At 42.7% G+C, this 22,701-nt stretch overlaps 1 protein-coding gene and 1 long non-coding RNA gene across 2 annotated transcripts; one reads left to right on the plus strand and one right to left on the minus strand.

Moving 5' to 3' along the window:
• The first annotated feature begins 1,001 nt into the window (after positions 1-1,001).
• LOC139675074 (uncharacterized) lies at positions 1,002-19,707 on the plus strand. Its single transcript, XR_011698422.1, has 3 exons — positions 1,002-1,146; positions 2,495-2,835; positions 14,116-19,707. It is a non-coding gene; the product is annotated as an uncharacterized lncRNA (long non-coding RNA).
• SCTR (secretin receptor) lies at positions 2,630-22,398 on the minus strand. The gene is given in 15 exon segments (XM_071562271.1): positions 2,630-3,095; positions 4,111-4,152; positions 4,326-4,464; positions 4,549-4,640; positions 7,196-7,265; positions 7,793-7,853; positions 7,946-8,099; positions 8,936-9,068; positions 10,042-10,139; positions 10,430-10,533; positions 14,100-14,210; positions 18,232-18,358; positions 22,171-22,272; positions 22,275-22,334; positions 22,336-22,398. Coding segments are annotated over 15 exon segments (1,533 nt in total). The 3' UTR covers positions 2,630-2,918.
• Between the last annotated feature and the right edge of the window lie 303 nt (positions 22,399-22,701).

Below are 22,701 nucleotides of genomic sequence, written 5' to 3' on the forward strand. Positions count from 1 at the left end.
GGGGACCTGGAGTGAATAGCCAGAGGCTGTCACCAGTGTCCCTGAACAATGACAACTGGTGATGTGAAAGGTGGTACTCAGGCCCTGTTTACTGCTAACAACTACCTGCTTTACATTGAATACCCAGGAGCAAGTGTAATGAAAGAGAAGCTGGTGAATTCTGAATATGGAGTTCGTGTTCAGCCTTTGTGCTTTCACCTCCTGTTTTTTGCATTGCTCGCTGAGATTTACTTTTCTGTTCCTCTTCATCTGCTTATAAACATGTCAGTGTTCCCAGAGCTAAGTTGCTCTTTCCTTTGGTATCCTTTATCACAGTTAAACAAGCAAGATCCCCAGCAGGGCAAGGAGCTTTTGCACTGCCTGCAGGAGATGGAGAAAGTGAGAACCCATTCCACTGCAGTGGTGTTTGGCAGCAGTTTCTAAGGCCCAGACGGAACCAGCATGAGGTCACAGCATCATAGTTCCTGGGGCTGCCTTATTCTGGTTCCTTTCCAAGTGGACATGCTCTCCTCAAAGACCTGAATGTCAGCTGACATCCAAGAGCTTTTATGGAGCCTCAGCTCTTCATACAAACCAAGCCTGTGCCCAATGCCTGAAGCAAACATGCAATACAGAATCTGTGATTAATTCCTCTTTTTTAGTTATTTCGTGCAAGACAAAACCAAAATGGCCATGTAAAACAATAGCTTATTCTAGAACTTTTTTCCTTAAATACAAACCCCCAGCATTTTATTCCGGGTTTGCCCCTGTTTCACCAGGGCTCCTGCACAAATAGGTACCAAGCTCAGCCGGACCCCCCTCCACACTTGTGCTGGTTCTAACTGCAGACTGCAGGGCTGAGCTCTTACACTGGCTTGTGGGAGAGCCAATAATTGCATTAGATCAAATTAATTACATGTTACTGTATCTCTGAATCTATATTTCTTCATTTATGCCGGAAGGAGGCACTTGCATTTAAAACAAACAGCTGCTTTGGCTTGGCTGATGAATGTTTAATTCTCAGACAGGGAACATACAAGTTGTTTCATTCTTCTTGGTCTCATTCATAGGCCAGAGAGAAAGTTATATAGTTTCAGAAGTATCTGACTTGCTAAATGCACTGAGAGAGTGAATTCCCAGGGAGGCTGGAGGCTCTGCTTGGCTTGGGTGAGTCAGCAAAAAGTGAAATCTTTCACTCAAACGTTCATGGAGGGGCTTTCACTTCTCCCTTGGTCACAGGACTGATTCTTCTCCTCTTCCTTCCACTTGTTTTGGCTGAGTTTTAAGGGACAAAGTCAACTTGAAACCTTGCTATTTCAAAAATTTTAAGTTTAAAGTAATTCCTGAAAACACTTGCCTGTTTACTGCTTTATATCTGATTTTTTTTTCACCCCTGGCTTTAAAGAGATTCAACTCTGCTGCTACTGGTTGACCTGCATTACCCAGCAAAGCCAGACAGACAGGGGAGGCTGGAGGGAAAGCAAGGCCCTCTGTGCTGCTGAGTGCCCTTCCTTCCCTGGATACCCCTTGTGCTGTGACCTGCACTGCCTGCTGTACCAGGAAGGGGCTATGCAGGAAAACTGGGATAGCTCTCAGCACTTGCAGAGAAGAAAAAAAAGAATTTTTTCCTGAATAATCTCAGGGTTTCAAACAGCGCTAATAGCACTCACAAACCTGCTCTTGTACAGGTTATTTAACCTTGAATGTATCCTTTGAAATTCTCAGCATGTTTGCCTTCTGATAAAATGGTAGAAGGCTACCATGTAGGCATTTTGTGTGACTAAATGCTCCTTATGGGAGTTTTGGCAGAGGGGGTTGGGAAATGCCGCTCAGGCAGCATTTGACATACCATGCATGTTTTGCCAATGTCTTTAGGTGATTGGGAGGAGGGAGAAGTGATAAGCACCAATTGCTCTCTGTTCAGTCATCTTTGCCCATAAAAAAACCCAGCTAAGAATCGCCCCAAGGACAGAAATGCAGGTATTAAATCAAGTAGGAGACTTGATGACATTTGTCGGATGAATTATTTTATCCTTTTCCCGTTTAAAGCAGGGAAATTTTCTTAATTATGTCCATAGAAACATAAAGCTGTAATAGCTCAGATAACTTGTGACAGTTATTACAGTGGGCCGTCTTGCAGATTTCAGCACACTGGATGATTGTAGTCTCTAAAAAGATTTTTGGTAGCCAATACGCTATTGTTTTCCACGAGACAGGTTCTACCATCCAGTTAATCGAGTTTTAACTGTCTCAAGTACTTTCATTTCTTCCCTCCAAAGGCAAACTGGACAAGTCTTAGAGATACAGACATAATAGGAATGAGCTATCTTTGAAGTTTTTTTGGTCACCCTCGGAATATGCAATAATATCTTTTTGACTATTCCAAAATTACTCAAATATCCAAATTAAACCACTATTGTTTCCAAGGTCTCCACTGGTAAAAGAGACAAAAGACAAAAGCTTTGAACCTTGATAAATTTTAGGTATTAATTAATTTTGCATTTCAAACCCACAGGCTGTGTTTAAGGATGACACATAATTTTCATCATATAAAATTGAATGTCCTCCCAGCTTGCACAGAAGAAGAAATAGAGAACATCTAAAACTCACCAGCCTGGCTTAGCCTGGAACATACTGGAAAGCCACATGGAAAATGAAAGGTCACATTTAAGGTAGAAATAGCAGCTGCAAAATACTGTTGTGGAAAGAAACACAAATTACTGTGGCTAGAAACTCAAGGAAGAGCTTAATCTTTTGGTCCATTTTGCTTTGCAAAATAACTGTGGTGCTACACAGGATATACATGAACAGATGTGCTTCAAGAACTGTTGATCTACAGCCAAGTCTTGCTTTTGGGTAGGTACACAAGACTCCCAGCTCAGTCCATGGGACTTAACCGTGTGTATCTGAGCATGGAGGTATCCTCCAGGCATAGAGTGTTAAAGCACGCTTGATCTTTGGAGGGTTTCTCTCCTTTGCTCTGGTGGGCTCGACCGCACCATGTGCATCTCCTGAGTTACACCACTCCCTCCATTACTCGCCGAGGTGCTGAGATTCTGACGCCAGTGTTTGTTTAAATGCCACTGTCTCCATTTTCTCTGAACCTCCAGCTGCACCTGGGTAGAGAGGTCACAAAATACTTAGTTTAGCTGGTTTATCTTGGAGGCCTGCATTGCGGAGAGCAGTGTAACAGGAAAAGGAGAGCAAGTTACCTTTGCCAAGGTTTGGAGTTATTTGTTTGAACCCCAGTTTAAGGGGTTAGGGTAGGGCCTGTTTCTTGACACTTTCAGTGATACTGTTGTTGCAGTCACGCAATATTCTATTTAATTTCAGGTGAAACAGTTCAGAAATCTAGCTAGCCTTAGTAAGTGTTTGGTTTAGGTTTTTCCAGATTTCTAATTTTAGTTATAAAAACAGGACATGTTGGCACTCTAAGGTAAAAAAAAAATGCAGATTTTCTTACAAAACAGTTTTTTATGAACCTTGTTAAGGGATTGGTCAGAGTATTTCAAACCCCTCCTTCATTTCAAAGTGACTTTTTCTTCTTAGGTTTGCTTTTGCCCACCACCTCCCCCCACTTTCCAATTACATCCAGATATCCCAGGTCTGGATAATGTTTCCCCCCATCTCTACCAGCAGCAGCATTTCAGAGTGCGAGCTGTAGCCCAGAAACCTGGGAGTTACCATGCAACTACAAAGGAAATGGTCCCTCTACCAAAAGCTTTACCTTAGGAGAATCCTATTAAACTTGGTTTAGGTTTAGCTTTTGATAAATTCCCTCCCAAGGATCAAGCCAAGAAAACAGCTATGGAGTGACAGATAACAGTACCATAAGTCAGAACCAGTCAGTTGTCAGTGTGACTGTGTGTGGGATGGTGCTCCCACCCTCCATTCCCAGACAGGAATAATGCTATCTGATTGATGAAAGGCTTGCAATAGTTGAGAGGTGAAGTTTGTATCTGACATATAATTACTTAGGCTTTCCAGGTGTAGAAGGTATTTGACGAGTGATGTTAGGTAGCTGGGAAGAAAACCCTCAGATAAAACATGTAATTCATTGGGGAGTGAATCTCGCTGATTAATGAGGCATGCTTCAGCAATAAAAAAGAATCTTATATACACAAAACTCACCTCACCATTAAGAAAACAATAAAGTACAGCCACAACAAAGCCCTAAAAGATAAAAAACAGGGTCACAGAACTGCTGTTTCAACTTTTGAATGGGGATGAGGCATCTCAAGGGAAACCAGACAGCTTTGCTTTGCCATTGGCACTGCTCTGTTGCAGAATTAGATGTTCTGCCTCTTTTTCTTATTTTAAAGAAATAATAACTTGTCAAATATTACCTGGAATGATCCAAGAGCCAATTCAAAAAATAGCTGAATTTCCATTGTGCCGCTGCTTGCGTCTTCAGGGAAAAAAGCAAAGATGATGTAGTGGATCCCAAAGAGAGGGATAAGGAGGAGTGTTGACTTTGCAAGTCTCCTGAGAATGAAAACAGAGAGGGAAGCTAGTGTAGAAGGAGCAAGAAGAGCTTAGGTGGGCTTGCATGGCACATAGGGGACATACTTGTATTGGTTGAAATCACTGTTCCGTCCTTCAGGCGAGCTGAGCTTCCTCATCAAGATTCTTAAAATGTTGACAAAGAGAATGAAATTAATCTGGGGGGGGGGGGGGGAAAGAAGGTAAGAATGTAAAAACAACAAAACCAGTATCCACTTACATAACTGTCAACTATCAACAGAGTCAGTTTGGGCAAAGCAGGCAGAATAGCAGGGCTGGGACTGGTTTACCTGTGTCCATGTCCCCATCCCCATCTCTTGTCCCTGCCTCTTCAGCCTGCATGGCCACCCTGGCTTGGGTGCTGGCTGCTTTCCCTGCCCATTTGCTGCAGCTTTAGTTCTGGAGATTATCAGGGCTTATTAGCCAGGCAAATCACCAAAGGGAAGGGAGACCAGATGCATCGGTAGGATCCCTTCTAGCTATGGAGTTCAGACAGCCTCTCTACACAGTCTGGCCCCACCTTGGTTGCCAGTAAAGGGGCAGCACTGAAGCTATCACTTGCTAACTGGAACTGCAAGTGCCATTTGTTCCCTGCCAAAAGACATGACATGGTTTGGGATCATGGATGCAAAGTAGTTCAGAGTGGAGAGAGAAGATAGTCCAACACTGAAGTTCTTCCTTTTGCATTTTCCCCCTTTCCAGGGTTGGGTATCAGATAAGAATGCTGATCTGCTGCTCATTTTGGGTGAAGATGAGGCAATAGCTGTTTATGCACTGCCTGTTTGACCCTGAGGCAAAGAGTGGGAGTTCCAGGGGAGGCAGAGCCTCAGGATGATCTTGCTCAGCCTGCAGACCTGCATCCCTTTTGCAACACCCTGCACTGTGTCAGGCCCTTAAACCTTCCTTGTGCCTGGAATCACCGTTGTAAAGGTGCATCCTCTTCGTGGTGGCTCATATGTGCTTGTGGATGTTGGAGCAGGGCTCTGGGGTAGTGGGGTTCCCTAAAAGACAGACCCAGGAAGTCCCTGCGTTCCCTAAAATTATTGGATGGAAAGGGAGCAACAGTCACTGTATAGTCTGTGCTGCTGAGAGTGCCTGAAGAGGGCTGGAAGCTGGGGGAAGTTGGGGAAGGATAAGGAAGGGACTAGAGCTGGGAGGAACTAGAGGTGGGGCACATGAAAGAAATACTGAAATATTTCAGGGGTGTTGGGAGGAAAAGGAGGCTCAGGTCTGGGGATTCTGGACTTTTTAACCCATTAAGCCAGGCACAGGCACAAGCCGTGTAAGCTGAGCAGAGCGGAGGGATTTCTGCCGGGAGGAATTGCCCTAAGGCAGCATAGGAATGAGTGTGAGTGAGCCTGGGAGCACAAAATCAGCACCTGTGCTGATTTTCTGCCCTTTGAACTGCTGAGTCTGTGAGGAATACAGAGATTGGATTTGTGTTCTTAAGACCTGGCTGTTTGTTTGGTTATGGGTTTGAGTAAAGCCTCTTTTTGGGTAAAGAGGCAGAGTCATGCAGGCAGCGGCTGCCGTGGTGGCTAAACTAGACATGATTCGCATTCTGAGGGAACTTGAAAGGTGATAGCAGGTGGTGGCCACCAAAAGATAAACTGAGATTGCGTTTTTTGTTTTGCAGAATGTCTGGGTCTTGTTGGCATTTAATATTGCTGAGTGGCTCCTAGTGTGAGGGGGTTGCTTCATTAAGAAAGATAAATCACTTCAGTGATCTTCTGTTTGTCTTGTGGGGTTGCAGGGTTGCTCACTGGGAGATGGAGCAGAACTTACCCACATCTCTGCTTCCTGGGTTTCCAAGGGTGTGTGAGTGTTGCAGTTTGTGTTTTGCAAACATAATGGTTCTTACTGGCAATGCAAAAACTTCAGCCAGCTTTTGGGTTCTCTCTTGGAGTGTCAGCAGGTTACTTGACAGTAACCAGCAGTTCACATGTTTCTGCATTAGGGGTTCAGACAGGTGATTGCAGTGTGGGATGACCCAGAGCACCTCCACCAGGCAGAACACCTATCTCCAAGCAGCAGCTCCAGCCCCTTGGTACTTAAGACTCTGAAGATGAGCACCAGCAAATATTCAAACCACAGCTGCTGAGTGTTACATGTACCAAACTGGTCCTGTCATCACTACTGCCTTGTACTGGGCAGGTTCACACTGAGTTTCAGTGCCTGTGCCTTAATTCACTGAGCAATGCCATTATAGTATAATTGCTATCCACTAATACATGGAGTGGACAGCCTATGAGCTGCTTTCATTGCTGAAAACAAAAGACCATGGTCACGTAAGACAAATTGGTTTTGGTTTTGCTGAGAGGGGTATTGTGTGGGAGACATAAAGGCAATTGTACTGAAATGTACAGTGACTTGTTCCTCTTCTGGAACCTTCCTTGAAACAGTGCAAAACAAGCTTCCACAAGCCAGCCAAGTTCATATAAAATCAACAGGATGTGGAAATCTGATCTTTGGGCTCTTGCTTCTTGGGAGGACACTCTAGCTTTCCTTGTGAACTTAGCTGCGGGGCATTAGTTACTGGCTAAGTCCTGCTGAGCAGAAGTTGCTTAAGCAGTAATTTATGTGTCACACCAGTTCAGACACATGTCTAAGATTGGTTCATTAACACACTTCTAAAGCATGTTGAGTAGATGATCTCTGACTTTACAGTATTTGAAAATACAGTTTGAATCTGCTTGTCCCATAAAAGACTTACAAAAATAGACAAAACTATGGGGCCTCTAATGATCCACCAGGTATTAGCACTAGTGTTAATGTCCCAACACCTGTAAAAATAGAAGAGAAGGTGCAGTCAGTTATCAAAACACTGGTGTCTTTTCAAAGAGATTTACTCTGTTTTACACCTCAGATAGGCCCCTATTCCCTTCTCCTCAAAATTAATTTCCTGTTCTCACAACGTGTCTTACAGAGAACTGTCCACCTGCACCAGACAGCAGTATAACATTCTCATAAAGTACAACCACTCCTCAAAATTTTGGAAGGGAGAAACAGAAAGGAACAAAGTTCCACCATTCTGAAAGTCAAATAGAGATCCTGAAAACATCATGGGCTGAATTCGTACTTGAAGGCTACCTTCTATCCTTGAAAAATGCTGAAATGGAATTTGAGGCATTTTCTTAGGTTGCTCAGCTACTCCCACCCACACCAGGATCCAGGCTCCCACCACAGTGGGATGCTGGTTGATTTACTTGGCTGCCAGCAGTTAGAAATGAGCAGGACCCCATGGAGCAGCCTGCACATGGGCTGCATGCTCTCCCTGGTGTGTCAGCTTCCTCCCCTCCATACAACTTACCCAATATTTTCATGGAGTTGCCTGGCAGTTGCCCATGCAGCCACAAACACAGTTGGGGCACCTGCAATTGGAAAAGCTAGTTAGTGCTTCAAGAGTCCATGCCAAAGGCAAAGCAAACCCAGTTATTTTTACTGAAGGAAGGAAAATCAATACCCCATCCGAGGGTGATGAACCACAAGAGGAACTTCCTTTCCGAGAAGAAAGAAATAACCAGGAGAGTGTGGAGGTACAGTCCCTCCACGAGGAGCCAGCTGTAGTTAGACATGATGCAATACTGAAAGAAGACCATGGTGAGCTTACAGCCAGCCTGAGGAAAGAGATGATAATTAACTTCTGCCTGAGTTTATATCTACCTTTTAACAGAGACACAGAGCCATAAATTAATTTTGGCAAATAGAGATTTTATAGCAATTAGGGAACTAAATGGGTGTCCTTGAGACAAGCATTCACATGACAAGAAAGCAGGGCTGGCACTCCTAAAGGCATTAATCCACTGCCTCACTGGAAGAACTGAATGTGTCGTGGGCACATGGATTCAGGTTACCATCTCAGAGGAATTTCACTATTACTACCTTCTGATTGTCAGTAACACTAATATCACCTTAGAGAAGCAAGTGAATGTATTTGTCAATCTTTTTTTCCCCAGAAAAACAGTTGCTAAAGACAAACTAAAATGTGCCCAAAATGTTTTTTTCAGCAACAAAAATTGAGAAAAACTGAGGGTGGGAAACAAAAAAAAAAACAAACCACAAAAAACCTTTGTTTCTTTCCTTAATTCTTATCTTTTAGTTTAAAGCACTGACCATCCTCTCCAGTGTTGCTCACTCCTCCACATGCCCAAATTTTCAAAATATTTTGCTGCCAGTAAAAAGATAAAGGCAAAAATATTTCAAAAATTGGGAGATTCCTTTCCCAGACTCTCTGAGTGCAAACCCATATCTTACCATCAGGTCTCACACTACAGTATAAGTCAGCAATATTTAATGCATTCTTGGAGAAGGGGCAGAGCATATCTCTCTTTTCCCATAACCCCTCATGATGAATATAGAGCTGGGATGGAGATTTCCTTCCCTGTACACTAGATCCTGGTAGGATCCTGCTGGGAAACTGAGAGGTGGAGCAAGCTGGAAGGCAGAAGGTTACCGTGTATGCCCCACAGTAATTTGTGTCTTCAGAGGAAAACAAAACAGCATCCTTGATGAAGTTGGATGAGGCTCGCAAAATGAACGATGTGAAGAGATGCATGTGGATGTAGTTCCTTGTACAGCGAAGTCTTCTGTAAAAAAAAGAGGGAGATCCCATGAAGTGGCATTCCTTGCCAGTGTGGGGGGCCTGTGACTGTAAACATCAGGTTTCAACCCTTAGTAGTGCTAAACTGACAAATTGAGAACACTGTTGTTCTCTCTGTGAAAGGAAGACTAACGCATCCTCCAAGCGGGATATCCTAAAGAAGACATTGAAAAGTCACATCTCCTCCACTCAGGTACTAAAACAAACTGAATGTTGCCAGAAAAAATGTGTTTTCATGCCAATATGCTTGTTCTAGCCTCCCTTCCTCCTTTCTGAAGTAGGATGAACCCAAGGTGTTTATTCACCCCGAGTGAATTTATTTATTCTGCCAGCACAGTTCACTTGTGCTTGCAATGTTTTCTTTATTAAATTGCCACATAATCAGTATCTGGAGGCCATGCAGCCTGAATATAAATTTGCAAAATAGTTGGGTTTGTTCTGCCCAAAGATGCTGTTGTGACACTTACCGTAAGGGAAATTAATTTCACTGAGTAAGAGACGCAGTACAAATTCCAGGTTACAGGGGTGTATGAAGATAAGCTGACTGTCAGATTGCTGGTAGAAACTGAAACCCCTTGCCAGAAGTCAGTGCAGTGACACTTAGTTGAGCAAAGTTTTAGCCACAGTCTGAAGTGGGGAAAAGAGCAGCAGGGAGAAAGACACTCTGCCCAAGGGACACTGAAGTCATGGGAAGACCTCAGCAGGGAGTTACTGCAAATGCTGACTGCAGCATGCATCCAGCTACATTTTGGAAGGAACAGGAAAGCACAACTTTACGAGCAGCCCTTTACATTTTCTGGGAGTCAAGGCTCAGAGATAAATTTTGTCACTGAATTTCTGTGAAGATTTTTAGAAATACTTTAATTTTTAGCCTGGCCTGAAAGTCAATAGAAAGATTTGTGCCAGCTGAGATGACCAGAAGTTCTGGCCAAACACAAACCAGAGATGCTTCTACTCACCTAAAAGAGGCCAGGACCACTAAGGCTATCGTCAGTGTCACGAGGGAGGTGCAGTATCCAATGGTGTACATGGTCTTCAGAGTCATGAAATAGGAACGCTGCAGGGGAACATATAATCACATCTTTACCTTTGTCTGTGTGGTAGAGATCAGCCAAGAGAAGGGTGTCTCCACCTATTTAGTGAATAAGTTTTCTTGTAAAATCAGCTACTGAAATTTTATCCTGACCAACCTATTCTGATCATTTGCAGGAAGCATTCATCCTGAAACCCACCAATAACAATAACCCCACCTGAGTTAGATCACAACATTGTTCAGTATCTCCTTAACATGTTCCTCCCGCAGGACCCCAAAGCAGCAGACCTGTGGTCATGGGCCCTCAAACTCACTCTTGCCTCGTTGGTGGTGTCATTGACATTGTAGCCACAAGCAATATCAGGTCTTGGATACGGGTCTGACCAGCCCTCACTTGTGCAGTTTCGGTAGACAAAACCTGAGCGGTAACAAAAAAAAAAAAGACAGAACAAGGTATGACCATTTTCAGTTGTATCTTTGTTCTTCTCAGGGGTCAGTCACCACCATGCAGGGTTGCTCCAGGTGCCAAGAGAATATATGCCCCCACGCAGTGCACTCTGCATAGCTGGAGGTGAAATGCAGCTGAGCTAATTCTGTTGTTACTTGCCCAGTGTACTTGTGCGGGTCATAATATTGTTTGCCCACTCAGGGATGACTGTGATGGATGTGTTTTTATTAACTGCAACATAAATAATACTGCTCAGTGCATCTGGTGTTTCTTGGCCACTATTCCAAGATCAGCAAACACATGACTTGTTCAATCACAGATTCATACTCCATGCAAACCTGATACTTTGCTGCTTGCTCCCACCTCCTTACTGTAGTTTGTCATGCTTCAAAGAGAAAAAGAAACAGTAGATGTTCACAGATTTTTCATGAGATTTAAATGAAAACTATAAGGCTTTTCTGCATAGCCAAGACTGGACATTATTTTACAGTGTTGATTTCCTTCTTTACTTGCAAATTAAAGCTATCACTGTCCACTGTCCTAATCCCATCAATCTGTCAGGTAAGAGCCATACTTTAGAAGCATGAAGTGAAATCTTGGCTTTGTTGCAGTGATGGCAATGCTAGCAGGGAGAGAGAGGGGATATGGAATCAGCAGCCCTTCTTAGTACAAGCCTTGCCAGAAGGCACAATAAAAGTTTGGGGTTTGCCCACACATTTAGCCATCATAACTCTAGGGCATCTGGCTCTTGCAAAATGTACCCACAGACTTGAGGGAACAGAGGGAAATGTATTTGCAGCAATGTTTGGCAATAGTTTATGCTCTTTGGAGCTCTGCTGGGATTGTCAGGACAGAGTCAGGGCTCCTGCTACCTCTGGGCTAATGCTGGTGACCTGACAGCCTGTCTGCACTTGATTCGAGCTCACCTCTGTAAACCTGAAAGGCAGAGCAAACATGCTGGGAACTCTGAATGGGAAAAGCTCTGGGTGTGTCAGTATCACACTGTTATTCTGATGCTTTTTTGAACATCTTGTTCCAGCTTAGCATCTTTGAAAGGGCCAGGTTTGCTTTATAAGCCAGGTTTTCTCTGCCTTGCTGCAATGTTGAAACAATAGGAAAAAACCCAGCTCTCCCAAAAGTCCTCCCCAGCCTGCCGTGGCACTCAGCAAGGGAGTGGTGTGGTGGCAGATTCCCCACTTCAGCATCAATTATTAAGACACGTATACTTAACTCAGAGCAGAGCATTGTGCTTGTAAACATACCTGTAACTGGTTTTTGCCGGAGGCTGTCCAAGCAGATCAGACAAGAAGAGGTGAAGTTCTGTGTTTCTGTGCATGTGATCACATCATATGCAAAGCATGGGAGATTATGCTGGGCTTGTTGTATGGATGGATATGAGTAAAATTTTAACAGTGCTCCTTGCTTACAGGTGACACACACTGGGGAAACTGCAGCATGCCCCACTTAGAGCAGACTTGGGGTCTGTAGGCTGTCTAAGGATCGTGCTTGATGTTTGCTGGGACCTTGGAGGCTTTTGGAGTGGCCTAGGCAAGGGGGAACTCTGGCTAAAGGAATGTCTGAGGAACTGGGGCCATCAGATTTGGCTTTCTCCTCTGCCTCTGAATTCTCACAATCGTTACACCTTTCTTCATTTCTTGCCTGAGGCACAATGTGCAAGTCTGGATGTGAACTTCAGATGTGTTTCTTGGTTCTAGATAGTTTTTTTCTTTAGTCTGTTTTGTGGGAAGGGACTGGACAGTTTGGGCTGCAAATGCAAGTCTAGATGTCAGCACAAAACTCAACACCATGGAGAGCAGGCTTTGGGCAGAGCTCAGAGCCATCTGCATGTCTTAGTGTATGGGCCTTTGGCAGTTGTGGCTGCCCATCTGCTTTGTAAGTGGTGAGGAGAGAAAACTTTTCATTTGAAGCAAGGAGATCTCTGTTTTTCTTTTTCAGATTTGCTTCAAACAGGGCAGTGGCTGTTGCAGTAATTAAATGCAGGAGTCACAAGCCAACCACAGGATAAAGTTCAAGAAGAATGTGGCTATGAGAATGAGAATAATTTATTGCTGACTTTGACCCAAAATGCCAGATGCAGAGACCGAAGTAAGATGCAAATGCTGATGGACCACATCTCGGGGTTCTGTTTTGAACACTGTCACACTGATTATGGTTTATCAGAAGTGGTTCAGCTCTTAGCTTCTCGGTAAGGAGAGCGAGTAAAGTTTAAGCTGTTAGACAATCTCCAAGATAACGCAGTGAACATTTGAGATCTAATTATGCCCTTTGGTTGTACAAATTCCTGCTTTCCTCTTCAGCAGGAAGGCGAGAGGCAGGGAGCAGTTCCCTCTAGTGGCTGTATCAGCAGGGATTTCATTTAAATGCCAGTACCACCAAGCTAAAGATTTGTGAGCCAGTGTTAGACAGATGATTTCTTCAGCGATCTGTGCATTTGTGTAGTTTATCCTCTGTCTTTAAACCAGATTATAGGGCTCAGTGGACAGATACTGTTAGTGTGTACTGAAAGTAGCACGGTATTTATTTTAATCTGAGTGGCTCATGTCTGATTTTATTTAAAGAGCCCTAAGTACTTCTCCTCTGAGTTATCTAATCTTTATTGGATAATCTAATACTTTGTCTCCTGCTCCTCCCTTCATAAAATGAATTTGTCTGCTCTTCTGTGAGTACTGAACCTCATTAATCTGTGCCCTATAACTGAAGAATGCAAACCTTCTTCTGATTTGAATCATTAACTTGCTAAAGAGAAATGTAAGCACATTTCTTAGGCATTGCTGAAAAGCAGAAATGAACCAAAAGCAGGGTTACTTATTAGCACATGATTACTATAGCCTACAGGGAATAAATTTTACTTCATTTCTAGCTTCAGTCCCAGAAAAAGGACAACAAACATTTCTTGGATTCATGTCAGTTTGACTGAGTTGTTTGGTGAGCCATGAAACCTGAGTTTCCATGAGTTTGTGCCACTTGTGTGGAGCCTGTCACAGCCAAAGGGTAAACTCCCAATGCAGATTTACTTGATGGAAGCAAAAAAGGGATCTTTTCTGCCTACCTGGCTGGATATTTTGACAAAACTTGTGTGAAATTAGTGCTGTGAGAAGTGTTTTTTCCATCAAGCTCAGCTGAGATCAGCCACTGGCTCCAAGAGTTATTAAAAGGGGAAACACAGAAATAAACACAGAGCCTGAGTGGAGAAAACCCTTTCCCTTAAACCATGCTAAAACAACTGCTCTTCAGGATAGCATTTACTTCCTGCATTTCTTTCCCACCTGGCTAAGCAAAACCAAACCCTTAAAACATCTTGCTACTTTAATTCTAGGCTTTTCCACGTTTAGCTTAGTGTTGCAAACTGAGCTGCTAAGTGACTATCATTCTTTGAAAGAAGCAGGGACAATATTTCACCTCAAGTTCAGACCTGACAGTGGCACCTTTGTAAATAAATAAAAAATAAAGTGTTTCATAAATAACTGTTTAATAAAAAAATCACCTGGGCAGGAAAAACATAATTTTAGTGTTACCTTTTTTCCCTGTCAGCATCTGGAAGAATTCAGGGCAGTGAGCGTTGACAGTTTGTCCCACAGTGGATGAAGGCCAGCAACTCATGTTATCCCACATTCCAGCACATCTGCCTGGGGGGCAACAATGAAATACCATGCAACATCTCCTAGTAACGTGACACCATGAAGCCACTTCTAACAGTGAAACACTGTGAAACATCTCCAAGCAGCACAACACCATGCAACATCTCCCCAGGACCGAGGCAGCTACAGGAACAAAGATACTTGGTACTCCGAAAAGCAAGCTGAATAAGACAGAGCAAGTCCTGCTGAGACCTGTAGAGACCTGGATAGGACAGAATAGATCCTGCTTTCTTCAAACCAGCTCCAACAAGCTTCAGGCCTGTCTCTTTCTGGTCCTTGACTCCACTGGTCTCTCCTAGACACAGAAAGAACAACTTGAGTAATTGCAAACTTCACATCAGGCCCTTGGCTACCCATCTGTTTTAGGGTAACTATTGAATGGCCCTGGAAAGATGAAGGAAACCAGATGTGAATTTTTAAGCTGGCTTTCAGTCTTTCTAAAGCTTCCACTTTGAGTCACCCTAATGTCTTTCTTACGTAATACTTTTGTAAACAGGAAAAAATACAACTTGATGACCCTGCTTGAGCAGGGAGGTTGAACCAGATGACCCACTGTGGTCGCTTCCAACCATACCCACTCTGTGATTCTGTGACTAGAAGTTTAGACAGCTTCAAAATTATACTGGGGAAAGGACAGAGAGGAACAGCATCGATGTCATTCTTTTATCAACATAAATACTCTTCTCTTTCATTTAGGCCAAGACTGTGCTGAAGTGAATAATGACAACAGACCACTCGCTGGCTTGGCTGCCCAGATTCACCCTGTTTCCCTCAGTTAGGTGCCAGGGCTACTTATTTTAAAGTTGGACTTGTTGCGGTCCCCTCTCATAGTCATGGTGAGAAGGAGATTTTTCCATCTGCACCCTTTGCTTGGTTGTGTTGCCTTTTGACGGGGCTGGTAGAGATGTATCAGGGAGCTGATCTGATGGTCAGTGGAGGACAGTATGATGGGGATCTCTACTTAGACACCATGCTGGAGTCTGGCATGGAATGAATTTTGACCTGTGGTGCAGAGTATTAGTAGAGAAGACCTACATTTCATGGTCTCTGTACTACAGAGAAACTGCAATCCTGCCCTTTCTTATTTTTTACGTCTTTTCCAGATATAGGCTGAAATCATTCAGGTTCATCCTTTTTGCCCCCACTCACCATCCTTGGTTTTAGCACAACATTCTTTGTGAGTTTTTTTAACAAGATAGAGTTTAAAAAAGGCCACTGGAGCACACCAGCACCATCCTGTTCCAGGTGTATCCAGATGTGTGCCTTGCATGCTCCCTGAAAGGTGAGGAGAGGAAGTGCTGATAAAGCACTCTCCTCAAATGCTTCATGCTTTATAAGGCCAGCCTCCCATTAGCCTGACAAAAATATTTACATTTCTAGACACATGTTGATTTCCTCCAGTGCAACAGTCCTAGTGCTTGGAAATACAGAGCTGTTCACCTCAGTTCTGGTGTCCTCCCTGTACCAATGTTTACAGGACTTGGTAACCATTTACTTCAAAGCAACAGTTTAATGGCAAACAAAACATCACCTTGGGTGATATTTCTGCCTTGGTGTGCTGAGTTGTTTGGGTTATCAAACCTTTATGTCAATGCCACTGGTATAAAGTCCCCAAATCAGACTCGGTGCACAGAAAATCGTGGAGAAATTATGGTGGTGTGGTGGTTTCCATCCAGGAGGAGAAAATAAAAAACAGCTGAGCTATTCCTCTTGCAGGTGGGCTTCTTGCCATTACTCATGGACCTCAGCTGGTGCCACCCACCTCTACCTAGCTCAAGAGCCTCAGGGTGGAGACAAAGCACAGCAACCCTGCCCTGACATCCCTGTGCTCTTTGAGATCTCCCTCAAGCAGCAAACAGAGCATTCCCTGACAAGCAGTACACGGTGTCACCATGACCAGAGATCCCAGATATCCAAACAGCTCCCTGCCCTGCTCTCAAGAGATGTATCCTGTCTTCACTCAAGCGAAAAAAAAAATGAACGTAACTCTGACTTGGGTAACATTAATGTTACACTGCACCCTTTCCCAGGCTAATGGTATCACAAGGTCAGAGTCCCTTTCTCCTTGTACTGCAGAACGATAAGAAACACTCACTACTCAGGTACTTTGCGTCTGATTCACAATGAATCATGTGTTTGTGCCATCTTCACAGAGAGGTGAGCACTGCAGCAGAGGTGTGGGTGGGAGCCTGTCCCCTGCTTTGTCCTTCTTCCTACCATTTAAGGTTTCTGGGATAGGTGCAGGAACAATGGGATAGGGAAGGTGGCCCACACCCTGCAAAGCTGCCTTTCTCTCTCCCTGCATGACCCACCAAGGGCATGCACTGAATCCCAGTGCTTTGTTTCTCTTTTCTTCAAACAAGTTCCTGTGTAGGATTTTCTGCACATGAACTTCAGACACGGAGATACTTAAAGGCTGGAGGTATTTTCAGATATGGTATTACACAGAGTAAAAACATTACTCCCTAATTTGTCAAGGTACTAAACCCCTGTTAGGGTTCAGTAGAATTTTAGGTACAATTATTCTGTTAAAAAAGTTCTAATAACAAAAGGCCTCAGAGGAATTTTAAGATATGGATCCAACTTAAAACGAGATAAAGTCTCTGCTGAGGAGATAGTATTTGAGATAAAACAAGACCATCTGTAAAATGGTACTGCCTCCTAATGCTAACATTGGTCCATACCTGCACAGTCCTGTGAAGTTTAACTAGTCTGCATCTTTGGAGCTCTGGGGCAAAGGAAACACGAGAGCCATGTCACAGGACCAAAGCAGAAAAATAGAGAGGTTGACAGACCATGCTGCTTTTTGCCACAGGAAACAAACAATACTGATTTATTCATATCATCAAACTTCTTACATGCAATAAGACAGATCTGTCTTGTGGAGTATCTGCAAGCCTGCCATAAGGAACCCTATCACTGCTACAGGGACGTAATGCCCTCGAGTTGTGCTCACACCCGTTGGTCTGCAAGGCTCACAGGGACAAAACAAAGTCAGAGAAAAATGCTAAGCATCCTAAAAAAACAGGTAATAGATCTTCCCTCTGAGTCCTGCCTTTGGGTCAGGTCATAGTGAAACAGGTCTGTGTCTCCAACACTCTCTGCTAGAGGGGAAGGCTTTGAAACTAAGAAAAAAGCTCAACTCTAGCTTTGCATGGCAGCTTATCTCTGTCCAGGACACCCCACACACAACACTTTTCACATTGGTGAGGACCTGGCTGTGTCATGGTCCATGAAACTCCACTGAAGCAGTTCAGACACTGTGCATGACACAACCCCATCCTCAGTGGCGATGGCTGGTAATGTATAAAAACAGTCACATCTTGCCTCCACACAATGTACCCTGTGAGATGCTGACCCAGCAGCTGCCTGGGTGAACAGGCACTCAGTTTACAGACAAATTTTAATAATTGCTTGCTGTTATTTCTCTGAGACCCCTTGCACACAAACACACCAGCTCAGCTGTGAAAGCAAAGCTGTCTACATGATGAGGACTCAGTACCATAAAATCTTCCCACGCCAAAAAGCTCCTTTATATGTTGATAAATCCTTGCTGAAGTGCAAGAACTCTGTTATGTGGCAGTAAGAGTAAGGAGGAAGCAATGAGGACCTTCAGGCCATGTGATTTGAATGTTGGCTGCTGGTCTTAATTGATTTTTAAGGCAAATATAGTTAAGTAAATTTGTGGTTACTGGGGTGACTTTGTAAATTATCCTTGTCCAAGATGAGATGATTGCAATATGCAAGATTTGGTTGCTGGTGTGTTCCCTAGTTGTGAAGACTGCAGTCAAGCAACTGGATTAGAAGGCTACTACAACTCCTGCTGTCACAGTAAATTATTAAAATCCCTTTCTCAAAGGTTTTTAAAAGATCTTACATGTTTTTCCGCTCCTAAATGAGACATGCACACAAAGTGCATGCCTCCTATGGGAAGGGTTATGGGGGTATCTCAGTGCCACCCAGCTCATCTGAGAGCAGCTTTTATCGCGTGCATTTGTTCAGCCCTTACCTGAGCTTAGGAGCAGATCGTTGTCAGTCGTTCTATTCTTTGCCTCCAGGGAGAGAGTTTCAACACACTTTTCTTCCTCTCTTTTCAGGACACTCAAAAGGTCACAGACAGGTGGAACAGCTTTGGTCTACAAATTTTAAAAGCAGTGAAATCACTTTTCCTCTTAAAACTTGTATCATCTCTACAGAATTTACACTTTCTATCCTCACATTCCCCATGCAAACATATCAACCAACTGAGGGCAATATTTCCTTGAAATACAGTCAATTTTCTTGAAATACAGTAAATTTTCTTAATTTAGTCTGCATTTTTATAGTAGCAGCAGGCAAGCACAGACTGAGTTTCTGTCTTCTCCCTTTTGCTGATGTTACTGATATTGAGAAAAATGTGTTATTCTAGTAAATTAAGTACATGAACAGGATACTGTTCCAAAAGACTCCTGAAACATCTAGGACACTGCTGGAGTCTCCTAGAGTAACAGAATTAATTACTTACTCCTGGCAATATTAAACCATAGACCTGACAAGTTATTTTCCTGAGTAAAAGTGAAGCAAATATGCCCACTGGTTGCAGACCACCCAAGCCTATTTCACTACTACTGACCAACTGCTGGAGTCCATCTGAATGCAGAATCTCACCCAGATTTTCATAAGAACCTCGACAGTAATTTGTCCTAAGGTCATTTTCTCATCTTCCCAGTCTCCTTTCTCATAAAGCAGTGTGGAAATGTTAGTGTTCACTCAATCATGATGTAGCAATTAAATGTGTGTTTATGTTTTATGTCGCTCGACCAAAATAAATGAACAAAACAAAAAATTACAGATCATTAAAATGACATGTATTGAAAATAGTTGCAAAACTATTTGCAGGACAAGGTCCCAGTAGTTACATGATGCAGAAAAAAGTACCTTTACAATTTCTGTTATTTTACCAGTTTCTATTCTTTTTGACAACAAAACTACTGCATATATGTGGATTCCAATTATAACAAATTAGCTAATTCCTCCCTCATGAATAAACCCAAAAATCTTTATAAATTCCCACTGTAAACCATTTATGTACATATGTATATACACACACATGATTAAAAAATTAAAAGATTAAAAGTCAGTCATCAGGATCTATTTTTTATATGCTTTGTCCAGAAAAAGTTAACCCAACATCATCATAGTCCTACTTAACCTAATCAATCTTGTAGCATTGCTGATCACTTTCAGATTAGATTTGGGTTAGAGAACAATCCCTTGAAATCTTGTAATGAAAACTATTACTTTTCTACAATTAAATTTTAGCTTAGCAGACATCAGAGACTGTATTTCCATTATTTTGACTGAGAGTTTTCTGGGTATTTTATTTCTGAGCAAAGTTGGCATTTTCAGCAGTCTATCATACCTCATGTAATTGGTCTGGTGTGTTTTATTTCAGCAGCTTTCTCCCTAATTTTTGTGTATCATAAAATAAATAAACTAGAAACCACTTGGTTTTGCACAATGTAATGAGTTTTCTGGAATCACACATGCAAAGAATTCAGATTAAATAAACTATCCTCTAATGCCAGAATTTAGATGCATTTTTGATACATGTGATGTTTGGAAAAAAATAAAATTTAAAATCCACTTCATCTTTGAAATGTCTGACTGGACTAACATGACTATAGAATTGTAATAGCATTTAGTAGTTTCCATTGTTAGCTGAAAACTGAGCAAATTTGATAATTTCTAAATATTGACAGAATTTTTTAAAATATGCGTTATTTATCACCCTCTGTTTTAATCTATTTGATCTCCAATAGTGTAGTACATTTTCAGACTTCACAAGTACAAGTGTGACAGTTAAGTCCTGTAACATATTATACTGTAATATCTCTGTCCACACTTTCCTTGAAAGTATGTTTAAAAACATTATTAGTGCTGAGTATTTGAGGTGGCCAACACAATCTCTCTGGGTTACATGCGGGTTGTTAAGATGATACTGAATATAAGTAAAAATAAATGCTAGGAGTCATATTAACAATCTCAGAAACAGGGGAATAGTTTATCTTAAATAAGCCTATCCATTGTGTGGGCACTGTTTTCTTTTAAGAAATGTAGGTCCTCAGAAAACTTTTGTTCCAGAAAGATTTAAAGTCTGTGTTATTTCTTTATGGCTAGAATGGAGCCACACACTTTTAGCACATTTAGCTGTGACAACCACCCTTATGATCTGATACAGCATTATTTTCTTATATAAAATGTGTTGTTCAAGCAGGAATGTGGCATAGTTAATGCCTTACAATTAGTGTTTTACCCCACGAAGTGATGTCCACCCTATCCTTCTGATCAGCTAGATACCACTGCCTGGCCAGAGATGTGCAGATCACTGGGTTTTAAGCCCAGGGAAAGCAGAGACCCTCGAGGTGCTGGTTTAAAACTCTTGTTTCCCACATTGTCCCTCAGTCAGTCGTTGCCAACACTGGCATCTGACGGGGCAGGTTGGGTGTGAGTGTGCGGATGTTTGTTGAGCGATGTGAAATCTGCTTCCCATGCCCACGGCCAGATAACCCCGCTCTGCTACCAGCTGTGCTCAGTCTCACTTGTGTTTACCATCCACAAGTGGGAGCAAACAGCCGCCCCCGCAGCTGGAAATCGAGGAGGAAAAGGGGCTCCTCTACGTGCCGTTTCTATGTCTCTTCCTAAACATTTCCCTGAAACAGTTCTGTTGTCCTTAACATTTCATCAGCTACTAAAAATATAATTAACTCTATCCCTGCAAGACAGGGGCAAGATATCCTCATTTTTTTAAGACAAGGTACCAAGCCCATTCCAAACAGAAATACCTGTGATGACTAAATGTCCAGAACAGGCAGAAAGCTGGAGTTTGTAATATTGATAGCAACAGCCACCTAAAGTTTTTAAACTTTGAAATGAATAGATCTAAACATTATTTATTATTTATATCTGTAGCCACAGAATTCACAGGCATTTCATTTGAGAGTAAGTGGGTTTAGTTTAATGAGAGGATTTAAAGAACAAAAGATGCCTGGCAGAATCAAAATAGGTATTTTGAAAGACGAGAAAAAGAACAAATAGAAGGAGGTGTTCTTGGTGACATCCTGAGCTATGACATCTATTTACAGAGTCCTTTAGGTAGTACTGAGAAACCGAAATTACAAGAAAACAATCACAGTCACTATTTGTATTGTTGAAGATGATCAAAAGACAGAAAGTTTGCAGACTGCATTCGTGCTGCAATTGAAATGTCTAGGCAGAGTTCAGATTTTCTCAATTTGGAACCAAATTCCCTGCTGGGACAAATAAATTGATCTTTCCATTAGTTGCATTGAAATGGTTATTTCATCCTTTCCTAACTTCTCATACCCAAGCTGGACATATTTTATCCTATGTTTTGTATGCCTTCGAAATCTGAATGAGCTCAGGCAGCACCTGGAGATCACAGTCTGGGTTCTGCTGTCCCTCCTGACCGATCTGAGCACCCAGAGATCAGCAGTGACAAACTGCCACATAAATTCTCAGTAAAGTGATAAAGCTAAGAGAAAGAAACTAAACATTGTGGGTTAAACACCATTCTGAGTCCAGGAAGGCACTGCTTGAGGTGGGCATTGCCCCTTAAAGGTTTGGTTGCTGGTGTAAATCAGTGAAGATTATCTAACTGGTGTCAAATCTTTTCTTCTTTGTCACAGAACCTGCTATGTTTACCAAAGCAGGTCAGTAACACTGTTGTCTTTATACAGGTGGAGAAACTGAGGCATCCAGCATCTAGTCATCTGTCCACTGTCAATCAGTGCAGGAAGAAGCAGAATCAAGAATAAAATTTTAAAAATCACAGGTTCTGCACAGATCTTTTCAGATAGACACACCACAACTTCATGGAATAGAGGTGCAATTACTGAGACAACATATGATTCCATGCAAGTGGGAATAAACAGCTCTGAGCACCTACCGGGACAGTTGAAATCCAGAAGACGATCACCCACATTGTCCACATAGTCAGTTTCAGTCTGTTTTCTTCATTCCTCAAGCATCAGAGGTCAACGGGTTGTTTGTATGCTCTCCAGTGTGGCTCCTAACTCTTCTCACTTCATCCTTTTCCCTCCTTGCTTTTTTTCCTTCCCAGCTTTGACCATCATTAGCCAATGTTTCTCTCCAGCTGCTGGGCTCTAGAGAGCATCAACAGTGACAGGACCCCCACCCTGCAAGCTCTCCTCCTCCCCTGCAGAAGCGTCCTGTCCCAAGAATTACAGCACCACTGTTGAACATGTTGCTACTATCGTCTGCCTTCCTTCCTGGCTATTATACATTGTTATCGATGGGTGTCGCTGGGGAATGATCATTCCTCATGCTCCCATGATAAGGGACCAAGCAGGACTCCTGTGTAGATGTCAGCCCCACAATGGCAGGGGTAATCAATCAAGGGGCAGTACAGCCCTGGAATAAGTGCTCTGCTGAGAAACCAAGCTGGAGGAATGTGATT

Source organism: Pithys albifrons, chromosome 8 (assembly GCF_047495875.1).
Source record: "Pithys albifrons albifrons isolate INPA30051 chromosome 8, PitAlb_v1, whole genome shotgun sequence".
Lineage (NCBI taxonomy): Eukaryota > Metazoa > Chordata > Aves > Passeriformes > Thamnophilidae > Pithys > Pithys albifrons.